The 27,492-nt window shown below is 46.3% G+C and overlaps 1 protein-coding gene across 2 annotated transcripts; it reads left to right on the forward strand.

Moving 5' to 3' along the window:
• Positions 1 to 1,939: 1,939 nt before the first annotated feature.
• On the forward strand, positions 1,940 to 24,034 carry LOC136449996 (pre-mRNA-processing protein 40A-like). Of its 2 annotated transcripts, XM_066450247.1 has the most exons (29): positions 1,940 to 2,098; positions 2,848 to 2,942; positions 3,031 to 3,099; positions 3,197 to 3,505; positions 3,606 to 3,734; positions 3,871 to 3,932; positions 4,054 to 4,123; positions 4,474 to 4,526; positions 4,635 to 4,692; positions 10,687 to 11,012; positions 11,103 to 11,175; positions 12,675 to 12,773; positions 12,857 to 12,925; positions 12,991 to 13,068; positions 13,181 to 13,267; positions 13,353 to 13,387; positions 13,556 to 13,661; positions 14,617 to 14,697; positions 14,778 to 14,870; positions 14,948 to 15,001; positions 15,089 to 15,205; positions 15,284 to 15,382; positions 18,046 to 18,093; positions 18,222 to 18,314; positions 18,415 to 18,522; positions 20,564 to 20,628; positions 21,202 to 21,304; positions 22,057 to 22,386; positions 23,729 to 24,034. In XM_066450247.1, the coding sequence occupies exons 2-29, from the start codon at positions 2,907 to 2,909 to the stop codon at positions 23,858 to 23,860; spliced, it is 2,982 nt and encodes a 993-aa protein (XP_066306344.1). In that variant the 5' UTR covers positions 1,940 to 2,098; positions 2,848 to 2,906; the 3' UTR covers positions 23,861 to 24,034. The 2 variants fall into 2 exon arrangements, with proteins under 2 accessions (XP_066306344.1, XP_066306346.1); XM_066450249.1 differs by having other exon boundaries at positions 15,089 to 15,382.
• The last annotated feature ends 3,458 nt before the right edge of the window (positions 24,035 to 27,492 follow it).

The raw sequence follows: 27,492 nt of genomic DNA on the forward strand, positions 1-27,492 counted from the left end.
CTTACACTACCGTTCCTTTAGGAAAATACGATACCCTGAATACTTTTGGATGAAGTGCTACAACAGTAGTTTCGTGCGCTTATGAACTTTTTTGCTTACGCTAAGAAGCACCAACAACGCGTCGGTCCATTGCAATGGACGAGCATCGACCTACCGCCTACATGTCCGTCAACCTCGACTTTTGCTACCGCTCGGTCCATATTGAATTCTAATATATTCTATATATAGTAAGTTTAGTAACAACTAACATAGCAACCAGTCCATTACACTATATGTTTTTGTTAATATTAACTTTAAACAGCATGAGGGATGGACCTAGGATTAGCCAAAGACTAGAGCTATTACATTAGGCATTGGTGCTAATTGTGCGTGACTATTGAAAAAATTGATAATTTGTCCACTGTAATTAAGGGCTAAAACTAGGATCATAGTCCTCCACTGAATAGCATGGTATGAGTTTACAACAAAGAACTAGAAACTAGCTAAGCGTGTGTTTGGTTCCTAGATGAGGCAGGATGGGATGATTCCATGTCTATTTTTGAGGATTGGATTGTCTTAACTAGTGTTTGGTTGAGAGGGATGCACTGGCGGAGCCGTAGACTATCTTCAACAATGACACCCAAAATACAAGACACATTTTATGTTTACATAGCACTATAGGCAAATGGTTCAATACCTATTTTTAGTCTTCTCCAACAACAAGACTCAAAAGAGAACCCTTTCTTCAAATAGGTATTCAGGAGAGAGGATACTCAGATTTAGGTTGTGCCTCTCCTGGCACTCAAAATGGATCTGTTGGAGGCTGATATAGTACTGTCGGAGATCCATTTTGGTTTTAGGTGCCCTTATGGGTCACCTGTTGGAGACAGTCTTATGGAGGCCAAACTGGGTCATGGCCCCCCTTGTCTCTCTCTGTTATTGTAAATAGCTAGTATATTCTATAGTAAAGCTGTTGCATTCAATGTGAAAACAGGTTCAACAAATGAAAAGTAAAGAGAAACGTATCTTGCTATGCTTAATAATTTGATAGACTTGATAATTGAGATATGGCATAATATGATGCGTTTCAACTATGTTCTTGTTGTACAATTTGGCCCCGCTTATTTAGTCCCGCGCTCCGCCACTGGAGGGATGGATCAATTAATATTTATGGTTTGGTTGGGTGATTCAGTCAAATAGGATGGATGGAGAGTTGGAGACTAACACCGCCGACCATTGTTTTTGTGGGCCTCACATGTGAGACAATCTCATCTACCTCTTCTTCCTCTTGCCCTTCGCATAGTTGCTCGTGCCCGCCAACTTTGCATGGTCGCTCGTCCTCGCCCCAACGCCACTAAACCGCCTGACCTTGCCTCGACGGCACCCGACTGTCCACCTCTACTCGCCCAAGCGCAGCTTGACCCTGCCTCGTCCTCGCACATCAGCGCCTCTTGTCCTCCCCGTGCACAATCGACTCGTACGTGCACCGCCCCGTGCACCAACGATGCCTGCCACAGCCGCCGTCTGCTCCTCATGAGCTCAAGAAACAACCGTTCGTGCCACCACTTTGCTAGATCTCAAGTAGTAGCCGCACGTACCACCCATGCCATGGAGGAGGGCGAGGCTATGAGCTCAATTGTTGAAGGAGAGGCACGATCGCGAGCTCGGTTGCTAGAGACATGTTGCCTCGAGCTTAACGCACGGAGATGCCAAGGACGCGCACGGGGTGGAAGAAGACGTCGATTTCGAGGGACGGAGGTGACCTAAATTTGGGGCAAATATTTTCTTTTTTTTTTCAATCAAAATCAAAACACTAGAAACTGTGGATAGCCTTGGTTGGGTGCCTACAGCCCTACACAGATAAGATTGTACCTACAACTACAAAGCAGCGGCCCGGCCTGCTCGAGGCCCATCAAAATTTCTATCGGATCTCTTAACTAGACAGCCCCGGACTGCGTTCACAAATCACGCTGCCTTTTTCTTCGGTTCACCCCGCTTGCGTCTCTCTCGCGGGGACGACTGCGCGACCACCGACGCCGCCTCCGCCGCCGCCTCCGCCCTACGCTAGGTGCCCAGTTCTTCGTCGGATCCTTCACCGGGCACAAGCACCACCCAGCAGGTATGCCCACGCCTTCTCTCCCTTGCTGCTGTGCGAAACTGAGCATTCAAACCCTAACTGCCTGCTAGGGTTTCTCGCTCTAGCTGTTAGGGTGCGTTCTGGCGTAAGATTGGGATCGCAAGATGTTCCAGCAACTTTTAGTTTGATTTGATTTATTTATTAGGCGGCACAAGTTGGATGTTTTAGTGCAGAGTTGATTCCTAAGGAATGCCTAGAATTCTCGTAGTGCATATGAGACCCACGGTGGGGAGATCTTTTGGTTTTAGCTATATCTGGTCTGTAGTAGCAATAAACTGGGTTGGACTCTATCTGATCCAATGCTCATAATATGCGTGCCGACAAAAGGGGAAGGTGTCGGATTCCTTTAACCAAGAAGGAAGCTTGTTACCCTTTTTCGCGCGCGTGGGGGGTGGGGGGCGGGGGTGTCTAGGGCCGGTAGGCAAGGCAAAGCGCCACACACCTAGAGTTTCCGTTACTCCTCGTATTGTTAGTGAGCACATGGCGATAAGAGTTTTTAAGTTAGCTGTTGCAGCTCTTATCCAATAGCTTCTCTGTTCTCCACGTGTCATGTTCTATAATCAATCTTTGTTTTCCGTACTTTGGACGTATTGTTAGATAGCGAGCATGTGCCAATGGGAGTTTTAAAGTTAGCTGTTGGAGCTCTTATTCTTATCCAATTGCTTATTTGTTCTCCACGTGTTATGTTCTATAATCAATCTTTGTTTTTCCATACTTTGGACGGTTTACAGCTGTGATCTCTGGAGGTGCTCTTCCTACTCTTCTTTGTTGGTGTTTTGATGGTGGCTTGATGGCTAGTAATATGCAGGCTCCTGGGCCGCCTCAGGTAAGTGCTGTCACATGCTGTAAATATTATTTTGTCATGTCATCTATAGTGTACATAGTGCTAATCATCTTTATTGTCTTACAAGCAGCCTCCCAGGCCTCCCATGATGGGTTCTAGTGCCCAGCCACAAAATCTTGGACCACCAATGCCTATGCAGGTAAACTGAATTTTAGATTTTTTGTTTCTTTCCACATTCGTTGCTTCCAGAATTCTAGGTTATGTTTCTAATGTTGCTTCTCATGCTCCACTTTCAGTTTAGGTCAGTGGTTCCTTCGCAGCAGCCTCCTCAGTTCATGCCGCCAGCAGCACAGCAGTTTCGTCCTGTTGGTCAGCCTATGCCGGGGGCTAACATTGGCATGCCTGGGCAAATGCCACATTTTCCACAAACTGGGCAGCACTTGCCTCACTCAAATCAAGTTCCACCTGCATCACAAGGGGTTCCCATGGTATATCAGCCAGCTAGACCAATGTCATCAGCGCCTATGCAGCCGCAGCAACAAACTGCGTATCCTGGGGGCCATTTGCCCAGCATGGGTGCCCCTATGCAACCCCCGACCTATACAGTTAGTCCTATTAGTCACTCTTAGCGAGTTAATTATTTCCATATGATGTCTGTTACTAGTCTTAGGCTAATCTACTAACTTGTTAACTTCGACATTTCAGTATCAACCAACATCGATTCCTCCTGTAGTGCAACCCTGGGGTACAGGCCCAGGACAGAATGTACCTCATGTGCCTCCTCTAGTGCAGTCTGGGCACCAGCCGGTGTCAGCTCCAACAACTTTGCCTTCAGTAAGTATTGCCAGACCTATGCTTCATCACCTGTTTTTTGTCTAATTTTGTAACCTCTGCTGTATCAATTGTTTTTGTCTACTATACAATATTTTATATCGTTGACTTTGGAATAACTGAGTTTGCAAATGACAAGGTCAACTTGTCTGAACCTAGCTCTTCAGACTGGCAGGAGCACACTGCAGCCGAGGGGAAAAAGTTAGTATTTTTTTAATTCCTTTCCGTTATTAACGTCGTTACAAGCTTTTGTAATTTAAGTATTTCATGTTTTGGTTTTCTCTTTATTTGGTTTGCTTTAATTTTCCCTTTCATTTTCTAGGTACTACTATAATAAGAAGACAAGGCAATCAAGTTGGGAGAAACCAGTTGAGTTGATGACACCTTTGGAGGTTAGCGTGCTATTTGCTTATAGTCATGCAGCTTAGCCATATGATTTTGTTCTGTTTAGCTAGCCCTATGCTTGTGCCTGATATCATCTTTCACTACTGAAGTTCAAGAGTTCAATTCCCAATGTGCTTCTGTGCATAAATTCATGCACACTCTTTGCCCTTTTGCGTTATTTTGTGCTTTCTATCTATTTAGATTGATTCTTTAAATTTGGTTGAGCACATGCAAAGGACCAAGAAATCATTCTTGTTTCTTTTTGCTTGAGGGCAGTTCATTCTCTAATATAAGTAACGTACTTAATGCGTCCTTGCTGTATTAATTTGCATTTCAATGGGTTTTGTTAATTTAACAGAGGGCTGATGCCTCAACCGAATGGAAAGAATTTACTACACCAGAAGGACGAAAGTAAGTTATACTGGAATTAATTGCCAATTGAGATCTTTTTATTTATATGTCAATATGTCAATGGATCCTCCATTTTCTTTCTGTATTTTGACTGTTCTATCACTGAAGGTACTATTTCAACAAAGTGACCAAGCAATCAAAATGGACTATTCCTGATGAGTTAAAGGTTTTCTTCTTTCTCTTCTTTTTGATGGATAAGTCATGTGTGGCTGGTCTTTGTGGGGCTATTGTTGCTCACATGGTCCTTGTGGCTGTTTTTCTGTTTTTAGGACAGCATCTTAGACTGGAGGACAGCATCTTAGCTAGGACAGCATATTAGCATCTTAGACTAGCATCTTAGACTAGCATCTTGGCATATGCTTGGCTGGCTAGCAGCCTATAAATATGTAACCCCAACCCCTCAGGTTGGTATGGCATTTGTGTGAGCTTGTGTGAGAAATAGACAAGAAAATTGCCCCAACTCCTAGTGTCATCCTCTCTCGATGAGAGTAAGAATTCTCCTACTACCAAGAGTGAGAATTCAGCGACTAACAAGTGGTATCAGAGCCGTAGTATCCTGTAGCCTGAGCATCTCCTGCTCATCCCCTTGCCCAGCCTCGCAACAGCCCTAGCTGAGAGTAGCAGCAGCTCCGGCCGCTCCTGTTCACTCCTCTCCCAGCTCGTCTGAAGCAGCCCTCTCCCCACGCAGCAGCCCCCCGGTAGCGCGTCATGTCCGCAGGGCAGTCTCAGCGCTCGGTCGCCTCGAGCACGCGGCGTCGGCAGGAGGCCGAACTTGCCGCAGCAGAGGAACGCGAGCGAGCGGCGGCAGAGACCGCTGCGGCGGCGGCAAGGGCGTCGAGGTTGGCAGCGGCGGAGCTGGCAGTAGCCAGAGCGGAGGCGGAAGCGGCGGCGGCGGCGAATGCAGCGCGTGCGGCGGCGGCGGAGGTCGAGGCTCTGCGCGGCAGCATCGGCAGCTCCATTTCCGCTGACGACACCGCCGACGCAGACCTCGAGCTGCTAGAGAGGGAGGCAGCGCGAGCGCGGGCGGCGCAGTGGGCAGCTGCGCACGTCCACGAGCGTGGCGGCAGCCCAGACTGGCGCGGACGCGCTGGCGGCGCTCCTGGAGGAGGCGCGCACGGCGGTGGCGCTCCTAGGGCAGCCGCGCACGCCCACGAGCGCGGCGGCAGCCCAGACAGGTGCGGACGCGCCGGTGGCGCTCCTGGAGGAGGCGCGCACGGCGGCGGCGCTCCTGGAGGAGGCGCGCACGGCAACGGTGGCGGACGGGTCGATGGAGAGCGCGGCCTTCACAGGTAGCGTGGCTCTCTCTCCCCGGATCGGTACCGACGGGTCGATGGAGAGCGCGGCCTTCACAGGCAGCGTGGCTCTCTCTCCCCGGATCGGTACCGTGGTTATCACGGGCTCCAGGCTGTTGTCAGGGACGTCGGTCCCGGCGGTGGGTGGCCTACCCTCACCAAGACCAACTACGTCGAGTGGGCTGCGGTGATGAGGGTAAAGCTCCAGGTGCGGCACATGTGGGAGGCAGTCCGGTATGGCGACGTCGACTACGACCTAGATCGACGGGCGCTGGATGCTCTCATCGCTGCAGTCCCGCCCGAGATGCAGTTCTCGCTTACCAGCAAGCGGACTGCCAAGGAGGCTTGGGACGCCATCGCTGCGGCACGCATCGGCAGCGACCGCGCCCGCAAGTCCACACTGCAGGCACTTCGCAAGGAGTGGGAGAACCTGGCCTTCAAGCCAGGTGAGGACGTTGATGACTTTGCTCTCCGTCTCAACACTCTGTTGCAGAAGATGGTGCAGTTCGGCGACGACACTTACGGCGAGGAGAGAGCTGTCGAAAAGCTCTTCCGCTGCGTCCCCGAGAAGTACAAGCAGATGGCTCGCTCGATCGAGCCTCTGCTGGATCTCTCCACGATGTCGATCGAGGAGGCGATAGGTCGCCTCAAGGTCGTCGACAGCGATGAGCCACAGTCCCTCTCGGGGCCCATCACCACTGGCGGGAAGCTTCTCCTCACTCGGGAGCAGTGGCTTGCCAGCCAAGGTGACCGGAGGAAGGGGGAGCCTTCTTCCGCGACAGGCGGCCGCAAGCGTGGCAAGCCACGCAAGGCGCGTAGAGACGCCCAGGCCGGGGCGCGAGGACGTGCCGAGGGTGATGCCCGCGGAGGCGCCCAGGGCGGCGCCGCCGGCAGGCACAAGCCGGCACGAGACGACGCCTGCCGCAACTGCGGCCAGCTTGGCCATTGGGCCAAGGACTGTCGACAGCCACGATGCGGCCAGGCCCACGTCGCACAGGCGGAGGAGGAGGAGCCGGCTCTGTTCATGGCACATGCCAGCATCGAGCTACCTCCAGCGGCACCGGCCGCAGCGGCTCTCCTCCACCTTGACGAGCCAAAAGCACACGCCCTCCTCGGCGACAGCTCCGGCAACGACAAGACTGACGGGTGGTGCCTCGACACCGGCGCCACCCATCACATGACCGGTCGACGGGAGTTCTTCACCGAGCTTGACTCTAGCGTCCGAGGCTCCGTCAAGTTTGGGGATGCCTCCGGCGTGGAGATCAAGGACGTCGGCTCCATCATCTTCACCGCCGTGTCTGGTGAGCACAGGCTGCTCACCGGAGTCTACTACATCCCCGCGTTGAGGAACTCCATCATCAGCTTGGGACAGCTGGATGAGAGCGGTTCGCGCGTGGTGGTTGAGGACGGAGGCATGAGGATTTGGGATCGTCGTCGTCGCCTTCTTGCCAAGGTATCCAGAAGCGCAAATCGACTCTACGTCCTTAACGTGCAGGTGGCACAACCCCTCTGTCTCGCTGCTCGTCGTCCCGACGAGGCGTGGCAGTGGCACGAGCGTTTCGGGCACCTTCACTTTGAGGCCCTGAAGCGGCTCAGTGCCACGGAGATGATGCGAGGCCTGCCGTGCCTCGACCATGTGGGCAGCTCTGCGACGTCTGCGTGTTGACGAAGCAGAGGCGACTCCCTTTTCCCCAGCGGGCGAGCTTTCGAGCCAAGGAGAGGCTCGAGCTCGTGCACGGGGACTTGTGTGGCCCGGTGACACCGGCCACACCGGGAGGACAACGCTACTTCCTGCTGCTCGTCGACGACCTCTCCCGCTACATGTGGGTGATGGTCCTCGGCAGCAAGGGAGAGGCTGCAGACGCCATCAGACGCGCGCAGGCTGCTGCGGAGGCGGAGTGCGGCCGCAAGCTGCGCGTGCTGCGCACCGACAACGGCGGCGAATTCACGGCGGCTGAATTCGCGTCGTACTGCGCTGACGAGGGCATTCAGCGCCACTACTCCGCGCCGTACAGCCCGCAGCAGAACGGCGTCGTCGAGCGGCGCAACCAGACGGTTGTGGGGATGGCTCGGGCCCTCCTCAAGCAGAGGGGGATGCCGGCTGTCTTCTGGGGAGAGGCGGTGGTGACGGCCGTCTACATCCTCAACCGCTCGCCTACCAAGGCGCTCGACGGCAGGACGCCGTACGAGGCTTGGCATGGGCGCAAGCCGGCGGTCTCCCACTTGCGGGTCTTTGGCTGCCTCGCGTTCGCCAAGGAGCTTGGCCACATCAGCAAGCTCGACGACAGGAGCACTCCGGGAGTGTTCATCGGCTACGCGGAGGGCTCGAAGGCCTACCGCATCCTCGACCCGAAGACACAGCGTGTGCGCACGGCGCGCGACGTTGTGTTCGACGAAGGGCGAGGATGGGCGTGGGACAAGGCGGTGGACGATGGCTCGGCTCCGACGTACGACGACTTCACTGTCGAGTACGTCCACTTCGAGGGAGCTGGGGGAGTAGGTAGCTCTTCTTTGGCGAGCGCGTCTACCCCAGTCCCCGAGCCTCCACCGACCCCGGCGCCTACTACTCCGACAGCTCCACGCTCTCCAGCCAGGACCTCGGCTGCGATGAGTTCTTCGCCGGCTTCACCACAGCCGGCAACGCCACGCACTCCAGCACCGACAGGCACCTCTCCGGGCACGTCTACTCCAACACCAGCTCGTGTCGAGCACAGCCCGGTTGAGCTCGCTACTCCGCTCTCTCACGACGAGGAGCGCATCGACGCGTACCACGACAGCGAGCCGTTGCGGTACCGTACGATGGAGAACCTTCTCGGCGACCAGTTGGTGCCGGGACTGGTGCCTCACGACCAGGAGGACCTGGAGGCACAGTTGCACCTTGCATGTGACGACGGCGAGCCTCGGTCGTTCGCAGAGGCTGAGAGACACGCGGCATGGCGCGCCGCGATGCAGTTGGAGATGGATGCGGTTGAGAAGAACCGCACCTGGGAGCTTGCTGACCTTCCTCGTGGCCACCGCGCGATCACCCTTAAGTGGGTGTACAAGCTGAAGAGGGATGAAGCCGGTGCCATGTCAAGCACAAGGCTCGCTTGGTGGCACGAGGTTTCGTGCAGCAGGAGGGGATCGACTTCGACGACGCTTTTGCTCTCGTGGCACGGATGGAGTCCGTGCGACTCCTCCTTGCGCTAGCTGCCCAGGAGGGCTGGCGTGTTCACCACATGGACGTCAAGTCGGCGTTCCTTAACGGCGACTTGAAGGAGGAGGTCTACGTGCACCAGCCGCCGGGATTTGCGATCCCCGGCAAGGAGGGCAAGGTGCTCCGCCTGCGCAAGGCCCTCTATGGCTTGCGGCAGGCACCGAGGGCGTGGAATGCCAAGTTGGATTCCACGCTAAAGGGGATGGGCTTCGAGCAAAGCCCGCACGAGGCGGCCATCTACCGACGGGGCAATGGAGGAAATGCCCTGCTGGTGGGTGTCTACGTCGACGACTTGGTGATCACCGGCACCAAGGATGCGGAGGTGGCGGCATTCAAGGAAGAGATGAAGGCCACCTTCCAGATGAGTGACCTGGGGCCTCTCTCCTTCTACCTAGGAATCGAGGTGCACCAGGATGACTCCGGGATCACGCTTCGACAGACCGCCTACGCCAAGCGCGTCGTTGAGCTAGCTGGGCTCACCGACTGCAACCCAGCTCTCACTCCGATGGAGGAGAGGCTGAAGCTGAGCCGCGACAGCACGACGGAGGAGGTGGACGCTACACAGTACCGGCGCCTTGTGGGGAGCCTTCGCTACCTCGCCCACACACGGCCGGACTTGGCATTCTCCGTCGGCTACGTTAGTCGGTTCATGCAGCGACCGACGACGGAGCACCAGCAGGCTGTGAAGAGGATCATCCGCTACGTTGCGGGGACTCTCGACCACGGCCTCTACTACCCGAGGTGTCCTGGGGCGGCACACTTCGTCGGGTACAGCGACAGCGACCACGCCGGCGACATCGACACCAGCAAGAGCACGAGCGGGATCCTCTTCTTCCTCGGCAAGTGCCTCGTTAGCTGGCAGTCGGTCAAGCAGCAGGTGGTGGCCCTGTCCAGCTGCGAGGCCGAGTACATAGCGGCCTCCACCGCTTCGACTCAGGCGCTCTGGCTCGCTCGACTGCTTGGTGATCTCCTCGGCAGAGACACTAGAGCGGTGGAGCTCAGGGTGGACAGCAAGTCCGCTCTGGCCCTGGCAAAGAACCCCGTGTTCCACGAACGCAGCAAGCACATCCGGGTGAGGTACCACTTCATCCGAGGCTGTTTGGAGGAAGGGAGCATCAAGGCGAACTACATCAACACCAAGGACCAGCTTGCGGACCTGCTCACCAAGCCCCTTGGGAGGATCAAGTTCCTTGAGCTCTGCTCCAGGACCGGGATGGTTCAACTCTCCCACAAGACGACGCACAAGACTTAGAGGGAGAATGATGGATAAGTCATGTGTGGCTGGTCTTTGTGGGGCTGTTGTTGCTCACATGGTCCTTGTGGCTGTTTTTCTGTTTTTAGGACAGCATCTTAGACTAGAGGACAACATCTTAGCTAGGATAGCATATTAGCATCTTAGACTAGCATCTTAGACTAGCATCTTGGCATATGCTTGGCTGGCTAGCAGCCTATAAATATGTAACCCCAACCCCTCAGGTTGGTATGGCATTTGTGTGAGCTTGTGTGAGAAATAGACAAGAAAATTGCCCCAACTCCTAGTGTCATCCTCTCTCGATGAGAGTAAGAATTCTCCTACTACCAAGAGTGAGAATTCAGCGACTAACACTTTTCTCTGTCTATATTTGTTTAATTGAAAATTACATTATTGCTGCAATTATTTTTTCTCTCTCAGGTTGCACGTGAATTGGCAGAGAAGGCATCAAATCAACAACCTGATCGAGAATCAGGAATAGCTGCTAGTGCTCTTGTCGGATCTGCTGCCTCTGAACCTTCTACTATACCTGCTAATCAGCCTTCATCTGCTGTTGGTATAATTGCTCCCAGCTCACATGATGGGTCATCAAACTCTGTTCCTCCTGGTGCTGCCCCGTCGCACAATGTGGATAACACTTCCAGTTCAATTGTTGGCATGCAAAATGGTGGTCCAAGTACTGCTGTTGTTCCTGTTGCAACAAGCACAGAAGTTCCATTAGTTGCAACAGATGCAGGGGCCAGCAGGTTTTCACACATGTTTACCATTTTTCATCCTGTAGTATATGCTACCTGACGTTCAAATGCCTGCTAATATGTTTATTTGTTACATTGCAGAAACAACAATGAAAATTCATCTCTGACCACTGGGGCTGACACAGAGGATGGTACATCCGCTGAAGATTTGGAGGTATGTTTGCTTTACACATGTTGTTTTGTTTCATAAGATTTGCAAGTGAATAATTGATGTATTTATAATCCTTTGCTAAATCTTGTCTAAGTCAGTGACCCCACATTGTAATAATTTGTCTATGGTTGCCTTTTTGTTATAAAGTTTGCTGTTTTTGCTCCATTTCAATTTGTTTGTGAATATCCTTGTCAACATCCTTGTGGAGCCTGTTTTTACATGCCTTTTAGCACTGCATTTGTTTTCCTTTGATTGATGGATGATAGTATTTTGCTACCATTAATTGTAAGATCTATTTATGAAAAATTGAGTAACTAGACACACTCGACCAGTGTTTTCAATAGCAGGCCATAGCGGTGCTATAGTGGTTCACGCCATTTGCCGCTACAAAACTGTTGTACCAAATAGCGGGCTATAGCAGTAAATAGCGGCTGATCAAACCTCTCTGCTAAATGCTATAGCCCGCGATTTAAAACACTACTTGGCACATAATGTATATTTTCCCCCTTCTGACATCGTGATCTACAATTATTGTGGAACACTTATCGGGATTTTGGATGCTTGGATATGGTCGGTGAAGAAGTTTAGGCAATGACCGATGACAAAGATATTTGTAACAATGGAATAGAGCAGAACAGATTGTAGTGGTTCTTGTTAGGAGAAGAATTATAGGTAACATGGGAGGTCCATCAGAGATAGGTATATGTTACTAGATTTTTCTTCTTCCCTGAAACAAATGCATTGACATCACCCTTTTTGTAGATAGGAGTAAGACACAGCCTACGTAATCATAATAAATTGTGTACTCAGTCATAGCACAGTCAAGATTTCTGATAAAATTATATCCATCATGGAACTGAACTTGATAAATTGATGTCTCATGATGACTGAACTTGTGTCCCTTGCCCCAGTCCTTTTGTTTGACATTGCTACTACCTTGTGAACCGTGACTAGAGATGTGCACCACTGATAAACTTAATATAGATGTTTTTTGAACACCAGGGTTTAGTAGATTTCTTACAGATCAATCCAGTTGCATCTTTTTTGGTACTCATTCATGTTTTTCTTCTTATTAGTTGGCCTTTAGAGAAAGCGAATTACTAGTGTTTAGGGGTTACTAGAGATGCTGTAGCGTGAAGTACCGTTACTCAGTATATTGGAAGGAACTACCTAAGAAGTTACTTCAGCTTCCTTTTCTTGGTAACTAGGTAACATACTGAAGTTAATTATTCTCTCCATCTTTTTATTTCAAAAAAGAAAAATCATGGATACTTGAAAGAGAGGGAGGGGACATCTATAGTCTCAGCTATATAGTTTCTACTTTGATGGAAGTTAGAACGATTTGAACTGGACAGTCCTTTTTCTGTGGATGAAACCATATTTTCGCACTTATATTATCTTTTTTAATATTATCTCTTTTAATAGTGGCTAGTGGACTTAACTGCTTAGTTTTCCCTCTCTGTAACTGAATGTTGACACCGCTTCAACATGCTACTCTGTAGGAGGCCAAAAAGACCATGCCAATTGCAGGGAAGATTAATGTCACTCCACTGGAGGAGAAAACAAGTGAAGAAGAACCTGTAGTCTATGCCACTAAGATGGTGAGATGGCTTGAAAGAAGCAAATTATAAATTGGAATGTTTACTCATGACTTGGCAACCTCATTTATATTTTTGATTTGTAGGAAGCAAAAAATGCGTTCAAGTCCTTGCTCGAGTCAGTAAATGTTGAGTCTGATTGGACATGGGATCAGGTATGGAACTCGTCTCTACTTAACATCAACTGATGAAATGTGTAACACTGTTATAACATTTTCAGACTATGAGAGTCATCATAAATGACAAAAGATATGGTGCTTTGAAAACTCTTGGAGAGAGAAAGCAAGCTTTCAACGAGGTCAGTGTTTGTTTCTTATAAGATCCTGACCCTTATTAGCAGTATCCTCAACTCCAGATCTTTGTAGTAAATGTTTCACTGAGGCCCAGGTATTATGATTTTATTTCTACAGTACTTGAACCAGCGCAAAAAATTCGAAGCCGAAGAAAAACGTGTCAAACAGAGGAAAGCACGTGATGATTTCCTTGCAATGCTGGAAGTAAGCTAGTTCTACTATAGTAAGTTTTCTCCTTTCTATTACTGTATATGTACTGTGTTAGTGAATGCCTTGTTTTTTTATTCAGGAATGCAAGGAGCTCACATCATTGACAAGATGGAGGTATACGTCCAATTCCAGTATTTTCTTTGTATATAGCATCCAAGCTTGGCTGTTGTTTTTTTTCTAAAATTTCACCAGATAATTGGAGTTTCTGTTTGATAGTGTTGATGTTTTGATGTCTTTTTCTTGTTGGAGTCACACTTACTTTTTTTTTTGTTCATTGTGTAGCAAAGCAATACTTATGTTTGAAGACGATGAAAGGTTCAAAGCAGTTGAGCGTCCAAGGGAGCGTGAAGATTTATTTGAGAACTATCTTGTGGAACTGCATAAGAAGGTCATTAGATATTTAACTTTTTGCCTTGTGACGCCTTTCACTGTGGTAGTTCTTACTGTTGATCTTTGAACGTTCATATATTTCTTTGTTGATATACTGGTTTTGGATTCTGCGGCTTCACTCTCTTCTATCCTAGTACTACACTTTTGAAAAAAACAAATTCGCTGCAATTTATCAATGGTGTTATGTCTACATACTTTTTACATTTTTAATTTAAATGGAGAATTTACATTTTTCCTTCCAATTTTTTTTTCTGGAATCACAGTTAGTCTTGAAGCTATTTGTTTCTTTCATACTTATGATAAGCACTTTATTCTGTGCTGTTCACTTGAGAGAACAGCTTCATTCTAGATGGGTTGGCCTTGTTATATGGGCATAGCCGTTACTTGCAGCATGACCCAATTCCATGGCCTTTGCGGCAGTACAGCCAAGAGGGTATCGAATGAGGAAGGTTGAACCCCTTCCATCCTGTGAACTTTGCACTAAGATAAAATTTAGGGTATATTTCGATGGTGTCCATAACCTGTAATTTCACAAGGTAAGGGACGCCACAGCTTCTTAGTTGGGTGTTTGGTTCCCAATAATTGTGGCTTGCTTTTTTAGCTTAATAGCACATATTTTGTCGTCACACATGTGCCAAGCATTGCCTAAGGTGTGGTGAGCTGCCACATTTGTGGCTGGCCACACCTTTTTAGCTTCATACCCTATCAGACTCACACGTGCCAAACATGCCTAAGGTGTGGCAGAGCAAATTGTTATTCACACCTTAGGCATAATTTGGCAAGTGTGGCAAGGTGTGGATATATCAACCAAAGTTGCACTAGCATTAGTATTGTGTTCAAGCACCTTGTTAGTTTTTGACAATGGAGTTTTAGCTTCAGAAATGTCACATGTTCACCATAAACCACTGATGACACGGTTTGCTGTGCTTGATCTAATACATACCATACTGTAGGAAAAAGCCAAGGCTGCTGAAGAACACAAAAGATATGTAACAGAATACAGAGCTTTTCTAGAATCATGTGACTTCATCAAGGTTATTTCTTTGATTTCTCATATAGTCAATCTGTTTATACAGAAGCTGTACAAATGAATATTTTTTTTTCATTATTGCAGGCAACTACTCAGTGGAGAAAAGTTCAGGAACGTCTGGAAGATGATGAACGCTATTCCCGACTTGAGAAGATCGATCGCTTGGATATTTTTCAAGTAATTATTTTCCTGGCCTTCAGTCAACTTTTGCTGTTTTGTGGTTCATGTTCAATTATACATTTTGTATATTGCAGGAGTACATACGGCACCTGGAGAAAGAAGAGGAAGAGCAGAAGCGGATACAAAAGGTACTACATTATTATTCCTCGTCAAGAATCTAGACGTATTATTTTTTCCAACCTATAGATGAAAATTAAGCTAACGTTCATATACAGGATCAAGTGAGAAGACAAGAGAGGAAAAACCGTGATGGGTTCCGTAAAATGTTGGAAGAACATGTCGCTGATGGTACACTTAACGCAAGAACTCGGTGGCGTGATTACTGTTCACAGGTTCTTGAAATATTTATTTTCAGAGATAGAGTGTTAAAAAATGCTTTTCCTGATTCTTTACATTTTATCAATTCACAGATAAAAGATTCAGAGTCTTACTTGGCTGTAGCCTCAAACACATCTGGCTCCACACCGAAAGAGCTATTTGATGACGTGATCGAGGAACTTGACAAACAGGTTATTTTCAGAAATTCTGGATATATCCTTGTAACAGTTCATCCAATGTTTTAGGGAGTGTTATACTATTGCTTTTCTTTTTTTCTTTTAATTTTTTTCATTTGTATGATCTTTTTTACAATCGAGCATAGACTTTGTTAGCCGCTGAATTCTTACTCTTGGTAGTAGCAGAATTCTTACTCTCATCGAGAGAGGATGACACTAGGAGTTGGGGCAATTTTCTGGTTTATTTCTTTCACAAAATGCCATGCCAACCTGAGGGTTTGGGGATACATATTTATAGGCTGCTAGCCAGCTAAGCATATATGCTAAGATGCTGTCTTAGCCAGTCAAGGCTGCTAGCCAGCCAAGCATATGCTAAGATGCTAGATGCTAGATGCTAGATGCTAAGATGCTGGCCTAGCCAGTCAAGGATGCTGTCCTTGATGGGCAGCAAGACCACCATGTAGCCACAAGGACCATATGCTACAGCCCCACAAAGACCAGCCAACACAGAGACTTATCCCATCATTCTCCCCCTAAGTCTTGTGCATCGTCTTGTGGGAAAGTTGAACCATCCCGGTCCTGGAGCAAAGCTCAAGGAACTTGACCCTCCCAAGAGGCTTGGTAAGCAGGTCCGCAAGCTGGTCCTGGGTGTTGATGTAGCTTGCCTTGATGCTTCCTTTCTCCAAACAGCCTCGGATGAAGTGGTACCTCACCCGGATGTGCTTACTCCGTTCATGGAAAACGGGGTTCTTTGCTAGGGCCAGAGCGGACTTGCTGTCCATCCTGAGCTCCACCGCTCTAGTGTCTCTGCCGAGGAGATCACCAAGCAGTCGAGCGAGCCAGAGCGCCTGAGTCGAAGCGGTGGAGGCCGCTATGTACTCGGCCTCGCAGCTGGACAGGGCCACCGCCTGCTGCTTGACCGACTGCCAGCTAACGAGGCACTTGCCGAGGAGGAAGAGGATCCCGCTCGTGCTCTTGCTGGTGTCGATGTCGCCGGCGTGGTCGCTGTCGCTGTACCCGACGAAGTGTTCCGCCCCAGGGCACCTAGGGTAGTAGAGGCCGTGGTCGAGAGTCCCCGCAACGTAGCGGATGATCCTCTTCACAGCCTGCTGTTGCTCCGTTGTCGGTCGCTGCATGAACCGACTAACATAGCCGACGGAGAATACCAAGTCCGGCCGTGTGTGGGCGAGGTAGCGAAGGCTCCCCACAAGACGCCGGTACTGCGTAGCATCCACCTCCTCCGTCGTGCTGTCGCGGCTCAGCTTCAGCCTCTCCTCCATCGGAGTGAGAGCTGGGTTGCATTGCATTGTCCCTAATTATTATTATGTACTCATATTCACTTGGATAAGGAGTTGTTGCACGTGTATTACTTATTAACATCATTCTACCTGTGTTATTCCTGGGATACGCTAAGCTTTGGTAACTAGTAATGGTAAAACAAAAGTTCTCTTAGAATGAACACATACTATCTAATCTTTTCTACCTATCAAGGAAACCCTTAATAAGTACAGTTGGTATAGTAGTGGAAAGATATTTCAGAGCTGCCATCATATGTGTGACATCATCTTAGTGATGTAGTCAAATGGACTTGTATATTGAATTGTTGTGCATCTACCTTTAGGGTGCTCAGTCAGTGCTTTCAATGATTGCAAGGTTGATGTTAATTTAGCTGATATTTTCACAATCAGAATTAGTGAAGGCCGGGCCTGGTGCAAGCGGTAGAGTCTTACCGCCTGTGACTGGAAGGTCCCTGGCTCGAGTCGCGGTCTCTTCACATTGCACAGGCGAGGGTAAGGCTTGCCACTAACACCCTTCCCCAGACCCCAGACAGAGCGGGAGCTCTCTGTACTGGGTATGCCCTTTCACAATCTGAATTAGTGTTCAAGGAGTAGTTGTGTTGTCTAGCTGTTGCTGTACCTGAGCTTAACCAGCGATAAATCATCTTGTTGAATTTGTGAGGATGTGAATGGAAAGAGTGGCAAAAAGGTTGTGAAGATATCATATTCCAAGTCTGTGATGGGGTCGATCCGTTGATGGCTGGGTGAGGTTGGCTGCTAAGGCTGAAATCACAAATGAGAGGGATAGATATAGAAGGGGAATTAGATTATTGGTTCTTACTTCAGATACATGCCATTCGCCCCAACACACAAAGCCGTCTGGCTCCTAACAACCGAATCAAACATGCTAATCTAATTAACTAGCTTAATCCTACCTGTAAGGTCTAATAACAACTTAAGTAATCTTATCTCTTTTTCGATATGTGATGCAAGGCTGGTCCATTGACATGCTGGCCCATGGCTCCTTAATCCATCACATCAGATATGGAGGACAAGAGAAAAAGGGAAAGGGTATTTGAAATAGACATGCCTTGATTGATAGATAGCGCCCCGTTATATTAGGAATCTAGCAGTAACCAATGCTTTTTTCAAGTAGGGAAATTGACTGGTGACCAGGGGTCCGAAATCACCTTCAATTAAAACATATGATGAATCCATGATGTTGCAAAATGCAAATGTTTAAAGTTCCATAAGAATCATGTACACATTAACTTGTTTAAAAGAAAAAGGGGTACTGTGAGCACATGATGAACATGGCAGATCTGTTTTACTGAGTCCATTTGAAAAGCTATCTTTATATTTGTGATGCTTATGGTTTCCTGGTATACTCTTGTTGTACAGTATCAAGAAGACAAGACCCAAATCAAAGAAGTGGTGAAATCTGGAAAGGTATGGTTTTTGTGTATAATCGTGATCTACATTTTGCTTCTTGCGGAAAATAGTACACATTAATTTACCATGTATTATGTGTACACGCCATAAAGTTGTCGTATTTATGATTTGCATCCCTCTTCCAGGTTCCTATGACAACTTCGTGGACATTAGAGGAATTCCAAACTGCTATTCTGGAGGATGATGCTCTTAAAGGAATATCAACCATCAACGTCAAGGTGTCATATTGACTGCAAGTTTCGATTGATATCTAAATGATGTTATCAATGTGTTGCATTTTTTCCAGATTGTTGTTTTACTTTGCTGGATTGGTTGCAGCTTATCTATGATGATCAGCTTGAAAGGCTCAGGGAAAAAGAGCAAAAAGAGGCTAAGAAGCGCCAGCGGTTGGGGGAAAATTTTTCAGATCTTCTGTATTCAATCAAGGTATTGCAGTAAGCATGTTACATTATTTCTTTGCCATTGCTTACATTTGCTTGGTCTTGCTATGCATGGTAACAAGGGTTTTCACGACAAAAAAGTAAAGTTGGACAGCATTCCTGGGGTCTTAGCATCCAATGACACTTCTCTTAAGGACCACCAGCTTGTAATTTCTAAGTGCAAGTTGCATGTAGCATTAATGTGCATTTGTGTAATTGGCAATAATTAGTATGGGTATTGTGGTTCATCACCCATGGTGCCTAGTACAGTAGTACTGCTAGTGTAAAGGTTGTGCAATGAAAAATTTTAATGTGGATGAGTGCCAAATGCAAAAGGAAGAGAATCCTTGCTCACCTTCCCCAAAAGGAAGGCAAGGCAAGAGAACCAAACTTGAATCCACCTCGGCACCTCCACCCTTACCTTGCTGGGCAGGTTTAGGCAATGGATTCAAATTCAAACATGCCATATGCCCTTTAGAGAAACCACAATGTGCTCCAAAAGCAGTGCATAGGGACTAAATTATTCCATACAGACTGCCTGAAACATTGTGGAAGAAACAATAGAGCAGTCCATTACAGAAGTCGTCAATAAACCTACAGACCGCCCATAAGCAATAAAAAATATTTCTCCATCTCTCTGCCTGGGTTCTTGTTGTTGCCGCTCCCGCCGGCTGCCTGCGCCGCCCGCAAGGACGCCGTCCCGGCCCTCCATGTCACCGGCGAGGACGTCACCCAAGCCATGCGCGCCGCCCTCGATGCCGCGTGTCTGGCCATCCGCACCACCAGCGAGGCCACCGCAGCCATCCGTGCTGCCCACGAGTTCGCCGCCATGGCCATCCGTGCTGCCCACGAGTTCGCCGCCATGGCCATCCGTGCTGCCCTTGAGTTCGCCGACCATATGCGCGGCCCGAGAGGTCGCCATCTACACGCCGGACATGAGAAAGAAGCAGCCCAAATCAGATCCGGGAAGAAGAAAACCCATTCAGTGGCTGCATGGCACCCCATACGTACTGTCTGTGCCTCCCGTGAGTGCGTATCCGCCACTGGCCTTTGCCTCCAATCTGATCCGATTTTGGCTCGAGTATGGCAGTGCGAAGGGAGGGAGTGGGCGGCGGTTTTCCGATGTGTTGTGCCGAAGAGAGAGAGAGAGGATGGGCTGAGGGTGGACGGTTCATGGTTGGGATACATATGATTTTTTTTATGTTACAGTGGGCCCCTATTTTGGTCCATATAGACTTGAACATTGTGGTGACAACAATAGCTATTGTCCACTGACACAGGTCCCACCCATGTGGACTAAGTAGTCGAAATACATTGTGGTTGCTCTTATGGGAAACCACGGTGGTAAAATATCAGGAAGAATGGCTATGACTTGCTACTCATCAGCTTAACTTGATGTGCTTCTTTATACGGAGTATGATATAATCCATAACTTGTTGATATATGGTAAGTGGATTTATTTGAACTAGTAAATGCTATCTGAATTTGTTGAATGCAAAAATAACACAGAATTATTAAGCCTGCGCCAAATGTGTTGGTACTTTGAAAATGCAAATCTTATAGATACTTCTTTCCTGTAGCATCACTTGAATGGCTTTATTATTTGGTAACTGATTTTGCATCAGCTACTTGACTCTTGGTATTTCTCTCCGTATCAGTCTTACTCTGAGATGTTTTGGTACTGGAGTTTGCCTAAACCAGGGAAAATGGTTTTCGGCTGTTTTATATTCGCATTTATGACCTGCATTTTGTTGAAGTTTATTTGCTCTGGGCATATTGAATATTCATCAATAGACTCTTCATTGATAGTACAGAAACCATACCATCTCTGTGACCCTGTCCAAGCATACCAGATTTGGATTGCAAAATCTTTGATTTCCAGTGCAAATCTGAATCCATTCTGAGATCCCTTGCAACTGCATGCATATTTAGTCCAGTGTTCTGTGTTCGATGGATATGGTGACATAATTTGCCAGACTATTAATCTGGATATCAGGATATGCCATGCTTTTGATGTGATTTATTTGTGTTTCTTTGAAACATTGTAGGAAATATCAGCTTCTTCAACCTGGGATGATTCTAAACAGCTTTTCGAGGATAGCCAAGAGTTCAGGTAATGGCAAATGTCAATCATCCTTTTAATCATTTTAAGAACAGTTTACCACACTACATGCATGTGCCCGACTAGTTGATGTACTGCCATTGTGGGTTGGAAAACAAAAAACGGTTTACTAGTCCTGCCTGTTCGCTGAATATAGTACACAGAATATAGCAGTAGTGGTAACAGTCAAATTAATTGAGTATATGAGTTGTTACTTCTGGAAAAGAAATTATTCTCCAGGCCCAAATAAAAATGAGTATGCTCCAATTCTTTAATATCATGGTATTGGATTCTCTGATATAACTATAGGTTCCATTTTTTTGACTATTTTGGGTCCTCATTTAAATAAAGATTAATCTGTCCAGTATAGTACATGATTCATTTAATTGAAACTGAACAATGATTGTGTTGGACTACAAATAATTTTTTATAGAAATATGTCATGCAAAATGTTGATTTAAGCCTCAGAGTTGATGAACTGTGTTACGGATGTTTTAACTGCTGTATGATAGGGACTCGTATCAGATTTTCCTACTTATTATTTTTATCAAGTGAGTGATTCTTATGTTGGCTTTGTTGCATTAGGGCCTTGGACAGTGAGGCTTATGCTAGAGAGCTTTTTGAAGAGTGTGTTGTCCACCTGAAAGAAAGGTTAAAAGAGAAAGAACGTTTGAGGGAGGAAGAAAAGGTAAATGGTTGTATTGTTGCCTTATATCATCTATCTGCAGTCTTCATAGCTTGTTTAGAGTTTATATGCTGCTTTGCATTTTGTGTTATTTCATAGCTTCGCATGCACAATTGGTACTTAGTGGGAATGGTAGATACCATGTGTTTATTACTTGTGTTGCTTACCAGAGGTGGAAAAGAAGTGTGATCCAACCTACCTGAGCGAGAATAGCCGATTTCTTTGCTGATTGGCTCTTTTGGTTCATTTCTGTTTCAGCTTTGGAGACCTGTATAACCGATGAGCTGAAATGCAGGATTATTATGGCTTCCAAGCCTTTTAACCTATACTCAACATGTTTGTAGCTATCATGTATATCCAGTCCTTGATAATATTAAATTCAAAAGCACTAGTATTTTAAGCTACTTTTTTATTTTAATTAATAAGTCGTGATCCACATCTATATATTACTCCCTCTGTTCCAAATTATAAGTCTTTTTGGCTTTATACTATATCTAGATACATAATAAAAACTATGTATCTAGACAAACCAGAACGACTTATCACTCGGAATAGAGGGAATATGATTTTGTATGTGTTAAGATTAAGCCGAACTAAGCATTTGTGCTTTAATTTGGTTTGAGACAGCACAATGCCAAGATTTCAAAGATGGTTAATGTTTTTATGGGAACCAACTGAACTAACCAGATATTTTCTGTGAGATGTTTCTTTTCATTTCTCATTTCCCCCTGTAATTTTTTATACTCTTATATTAGGCAAAAAGAGAGAAAGAACGCGAGGAGAAAGAGAAGAAGAAAGAGAAAGAGAAAGAAAGGAAGGACAAAGAACGCAAAGAAAAAGAAAGAGACCACCGGGAGAAGGAGAGAGAAAAGGAAAAAGGGAAGGATCGATCAAGGAGAGATGAAGAGCTTGATGGTGCTGATTTGGACACCCATGGTACAAAAGATAAGAAAAGAGATAAAGATAAAGAAAAGAAACATAAGAGACGCCACCATGACACAGATGATGTAAGCTCTGAAAGGGATGATAAAGATGATGCTAAGAAGTCTCGGAGGCATAGCAGTGATCGCAAGAAATCTAGGAAGGTATAAAATTTGCTATTCTGTGCAAATCAAGCTAAACATTAGGGGATGTTGTGACTCTGATTTGGTGTTATTCATTCATACTTCATGTGGTGCTAAAGTCCATACAAAATCAACAGATTTAGCAACTGTAACCAAATGTGTTTGGCATCAGTATGTCAGCAGAGCGAGCTTGATGCTACTGTTTGAAGACTATTTCCTTTCAAGTTCACTTAACTGTAGTTATTTTCTGTTTCCTGTTTGTGCTATTCGGCTTCAAACATGTTTACCTTGTTTGTTGTTCAGCTGTAAAACCACCAGTTCTTTTTGTAGTTATTCCTAATTTTGTTTATTAGAATAAACTAAATACCTACAAGAAGGTAAATTTGCTGTTAGATGTCTGTTAGAATTTTTTTTCCTAAGAAACAGGAGGCATTATTCCATCTCCCCCACAAAATGTTTATTGCTTTAGTCATACTATTCTGTATTCTATAAATGTTTACTATACGTCATACTAGGTCCCCTACTTTTAATAGACTACTCCCTCCATTCCAAATTATAAGACATTTTGGCTTTTCTAGATACATTGCTTTTATCTAGACTGTATATCTAAGTGCATAGCAAAAGTTATGTATCTAGAAGACCCAAAACTTCTTATAATTTGGAATGGAGGGAATAACATGTTCATGTGGAATCGGTTGGACAAGCCACAAATCAGCCAGCTAGGTCATCTTGTCTTTATTAGCTGGGTTGTCTTTTTCCATGGCCTTAAATTGTTTGAGCGGGAAACTGGTTGTAGAACAATCCAAAATTTTTCCACGGCTTTGAATAGTTGTTGCAGGTAAGTTAAAACCTTTTTTTAACGTTGGCCATCAATATTTCAAATTTTTGATCGAAAGTAGTACGACTTTGTAGAGCTTACGACTTACAAAGAAAGCTCACATAATCATACCAGTCTTGTGATTTTTGGATATTTACAGCCTTGGCACAAATGTGCAATGCTGACAATCCTTTGAACCAGCTTTTCCATTGAGAACTAACACCTCCTTGTTGCAAAGTATGAATTTTAAAAAGAAATAAAGGAAAGTTATATAACTGTAGTATGGCTAGCTCCAAAAGAAAAATTGTCCTTGCTCTCAGATTTGTTTCCCTACTAGAATGACAGCATCATAATCAATATGAATACAACCTAATCTTTTTGTAATCCATCAACATTAACCAAAACGCTGACAATAGCTGCAATTAATATGTAACTGTTCTGTTCTGTTGCTTAATTTCTGAAATATTCTTCAGTCACCTGAATCATTGTCATGGTATTCGATTATGGTTAAAGTGTGTAATAAGATCATTATTGTTGATCATGCAGCATGCACATGGTTCAGACTCGGATAGTGAAAACCGGCACAAAAGACATAAAAAGGACCGAGATAGTAGCAGAAGAAATGGTGGACATGAGCTGGAAGATGGTGAACTTGGAGAAGATGGAGAGGTCCATTAGTCTTTCCGTTTGCTACCAAGATTGCCAGTAATTACTGCCCCTTGTCATGTTCTCCATTGCTCCTATTCTTCTTGCTTTTGACATAGTGCTTCGGGCTTAACAATCATTAGTGTTATAGTTATTTAGTCCCATATATTCTGAAATATTTTCTTTAATATCTACATTTCTGCAGTACCACTTGTCGTTTCTTTCCTTTTTTCATAATCAATGTGTGTTGTTTTGGGGTAGTTGCACATATTATTCTCTGGAAAAGGTGCAGCACTTTAACCATGTGGTTTGCTTCATGTGGATGGTATGTCCTGGTTTGGGATGGTGTGAGTAGTAACTTCTTTTGTCTGGATGTGCGAATTGTAGCCATGTATTTTTGTAACGTTAACAAAATATTTTGTTGCCTTCCTAGACACTTTTTTATCTCTGCCTTCTCTTTTTCCTTGTACTTTACTGTGTAGGTTTGTATTTGGGTATGTACATGGGAGCTGAAAAGTGTGAGTGTGCCTTAATTATCCTTCAGAACCTTGGCTGGACAACATGCAACTTTAGATAGCCATAACCACAAGTTGTCTTGTCCTATTCTCAGAAAATAAATAAACAAAACCATCAATTTATTTTTGTTCCAACTATTATAATCTTATTTATAGAAGGGCGGGCCTGGTGCAAGCGGTAGAGTCTTACCGCCTGTGACCGAAGGTCCGGGTTCGAGTCGCGGTCTCCTCACATTGCACAGACGAGGGTAAGGCTTGCCACTGACACCCTTCCCCAGACCCGCACAGAGCGGGAGCTCTCTGCACTGGTTACGCCCTTTTTTTTTATTATAATCTTATTTATGTCCTGATGAAGTTTATTACTGACATTTGACTGAACCATCGCAGCTATGTAGCATTCATCTCCAGTCTTGTTACACATGGATTTGTTGCCGTCTCTTGCCTGTTGAGTTGCGCTGAAGCCTATCAGCTGGATTTTGCTCTGCCGCAGCTGTGATGCTACTGCTGGGGGGCAATGGATATAGCAATAACACCAGCCCATGCTTGACACCTTTTATTGGTCCATCTGACAGCTGATCAGGCTAATTTTTCATTTCCTTCGAAGTCCATGATGCAGTTTGTTTTGAGGTAACATGGTTTGTGCTGAGGTTACAGATCGAAGTTGCTCAGTTTTCAACAAGTTGCTTTGTGAGTGTGATGTGCTTTTGGACTAGGCTGAGTATTGAATGTTTGATTTTGTCGCTAATGTCATCTTAAGACATGTTCATTGTACTAGGATTTAGATTTATTTGGAATTGTGTCGAGGATTGTTGGACTGGAAGATTCAGCGTGTTTGTATTATGGTTTTCATTTTCCAGCTTATCCAGGTTTACTCTTAAATTCGTAGGGTTTTGTACCCAGAATTATACTGGATGCTTTCAGACGAAGGCTTCCTGTTGGGGGAGTTGACAGCTTATCTTATTCGCATTATCAGTGCCCTGACTCTTGAACTGTTTTCAACCAACACCTTGCCCTTGAGGATATTGCCCTGTTCGCTTTGCTAAAAAGCCATGGCTGAAAGTACTATTTGCTGATTTGTCGTGAGAGAAAAATACTGTTCATTCATTGAAATAGTATGGCTCACAGGAGACAAGCGAACAGGGCCATTGTGAAATTGTATGACAGATGGTTACTTGTCTGATGCAATGCTTGAGATGTGCCCGTCGTATACATTTTCCTTGAGTGACCTGCGTTATTCCGCATTTCGTTGCTTCCGTGAGGGGAGCGACCGTTTCTGGGCCCTCCACAATTTGTTGGGTTAACTAATCTTCAATTCAAATAATTGAAAATCCCGTAGGTGGGCACACTTGTCAGTACTGTCTAACTTTGGCCCTTCGGCTCGTTTTCAGTGGTTTTGAGTTGCGGGAACGTTGCTTCTCTCCACAGATTTCCTAGGTATCCTTGTTGCCATCACATGTCAGCTTCGCGCCCTGGATCGACAGGCCACGAAACTCTTGCTCGTCATGCGAAACGTGCTGCCAGCTGCAGGAACACGGTGGCAAGTGCGCGATGTACACTAGCGCAACGAGGAGCGCGAGGCGAGATTCACATCGTCCAGCGCGCTCAAATGGTTGTACACTAGCGCAACAGGGCCCTCAAGCTCCACGGCAGATACGGACACTGATGCCACATCGCCGACCTGAGCTAATCCATCGCCAAGGGGGGTCGCACCTTGGTCGAGATCACCGGCGACAACGGGTGGTGCTGGAGGATGACGATGGTGGTAGCCTGAGGTCGCTCTGACGCTCTGCAACCAACGTATCCATGCGTGGAGGCGAGCAAGGTGAGCTCCGGCGGCGAGGCCATCTCTAGCGGTGCGAAAAGCTTAGAGCAAGAGAGATGGTTGCAGCTTGTCATAGTTCACGTGGAAAAGTGGGCTTGGAAACTAGGGTCATGTCATGTGTACACTTCACATCTCAGGCCCTGTTTGTCTGATTTGAATTTTTTTTACACTTACAAAACGCATTCCGCTTGGAATTTCCTGTGCACTGTTTGGTTAAAGAATGACATGAATGCAACTATTCTGAAGATACCGTGCTAATTTCAACATAAAAGAGAGCCTATCTTAATTCGTTTCATCAGGGAGATAGCCGCCAGGATAGCCATTAGCAACTAAGCAGTTGAGCTCAATTTGAACCCCAACTCACACAAGCGTCAAAGTGAATATCATCGGGGAGATAGGGAGCCGCCAGGATAGCCATTAGCAACTAAGCAATTGAGCTAAAAAAAAAAGCAATTGAGCTCGATTTGAACCCCAACTCACACAAACGTCAAAGTGAATATCAATCGAGAATACATTTCAAATCAACACTTCAATTTTGGCTGAAACAATTGGAGCTAAAAGGGTAAAGAAATGAAGAGCACAAATTCACTCGCTATCTTCTCCACCGGGAAACACCAAATTGACAAAGAGAAGGTGGAGGAGGATGCATGCAAGCAACCGAGAGATAGCAACCATAAACATCCTGGATCTCGCGACCAAGTTCTTCAAGGACTTTGACTTCTTGGGCGAGATGTGAAAATGAGCTCATAGGTACAAACAACTTCATGGATGAGGAATAACGTGGGGGAGGGTCGTGGCACCAGAGAGCAGCGTGGGACTCACAATTCGATCCGCGAGGAAGGCTTCAACATAGCGATAGAACTAGCAAACATGGGCTCGACTTGATAAACGCCAGAAGAAAAAAGCATGGCCTGTTGAGGCGTTTTTGTTTTTCCACTTGTAACAACCTAGACCATGTGTAATTCTAGCGGGCTAACCGATCATCCAAGCAAAAAAAAAAAAAAAAATGGGCATGTAATTTACAATGATTTTGGACCAAATATCCTGCTTCCAAATAGACACTTAGGGTTAAGATTGATGGCATCGGTAGCTAGGTGTCCACATTGTTGGGTTTCTTGGTTGTCTCGTGGCTAACTTGTGCTCAAGGTAGAGGTTGTCTCGTGGGACAATATTTGAAGTTAGCAAAAAATTTACAAAGGTTTTTTTTTGCATTCAAAAAAAATTACAAAGGTTGAAAAACGATTTTGTTTGGAGAAGCTTTGGACACGCTTGGGCTGCTGAAGGTGGCCCTGGCGGTCCAACTGATGGGGCTGGCGGTTGGACTGCGG

Source organism: Miscanthus floridulus, chromosome 5, assembly GCF_019320115.1.
Source record: "Miscanthus floridulus cultivar M001 chromosome 5, ASM1932011v1, whole genome shotgun sequence".
NCBI classification, from domain to species: Eukaryota; Viridiplantae; Streptophyta; class Magnoliopsida; order Poales; family Poaceae; genus Miscanthus; species Miscanthus floridulus.

Coding starts and splice junctions, on each gene's coding strand:
- LOC136449996 (XM_066450249.1), top strand. CDS start 2,907: ATGGCTAGTAATATGCAGGCTCCTGGGCCGCCTCAG. Junction 13,662..14,616: donor TTGTGGAACTGCATAAGAAG/GTCATTAGATAT, acceptor ACCATACTGTAG/GAAAAAGCCAAGGCTGCTGA. Junction 15,002..15,088: donor AGCAGAAGCGGATACAAAAG/GTACTACATTAT, acceptor GTTCATATACAG/GATCAAGTGAGAAGACAAGA.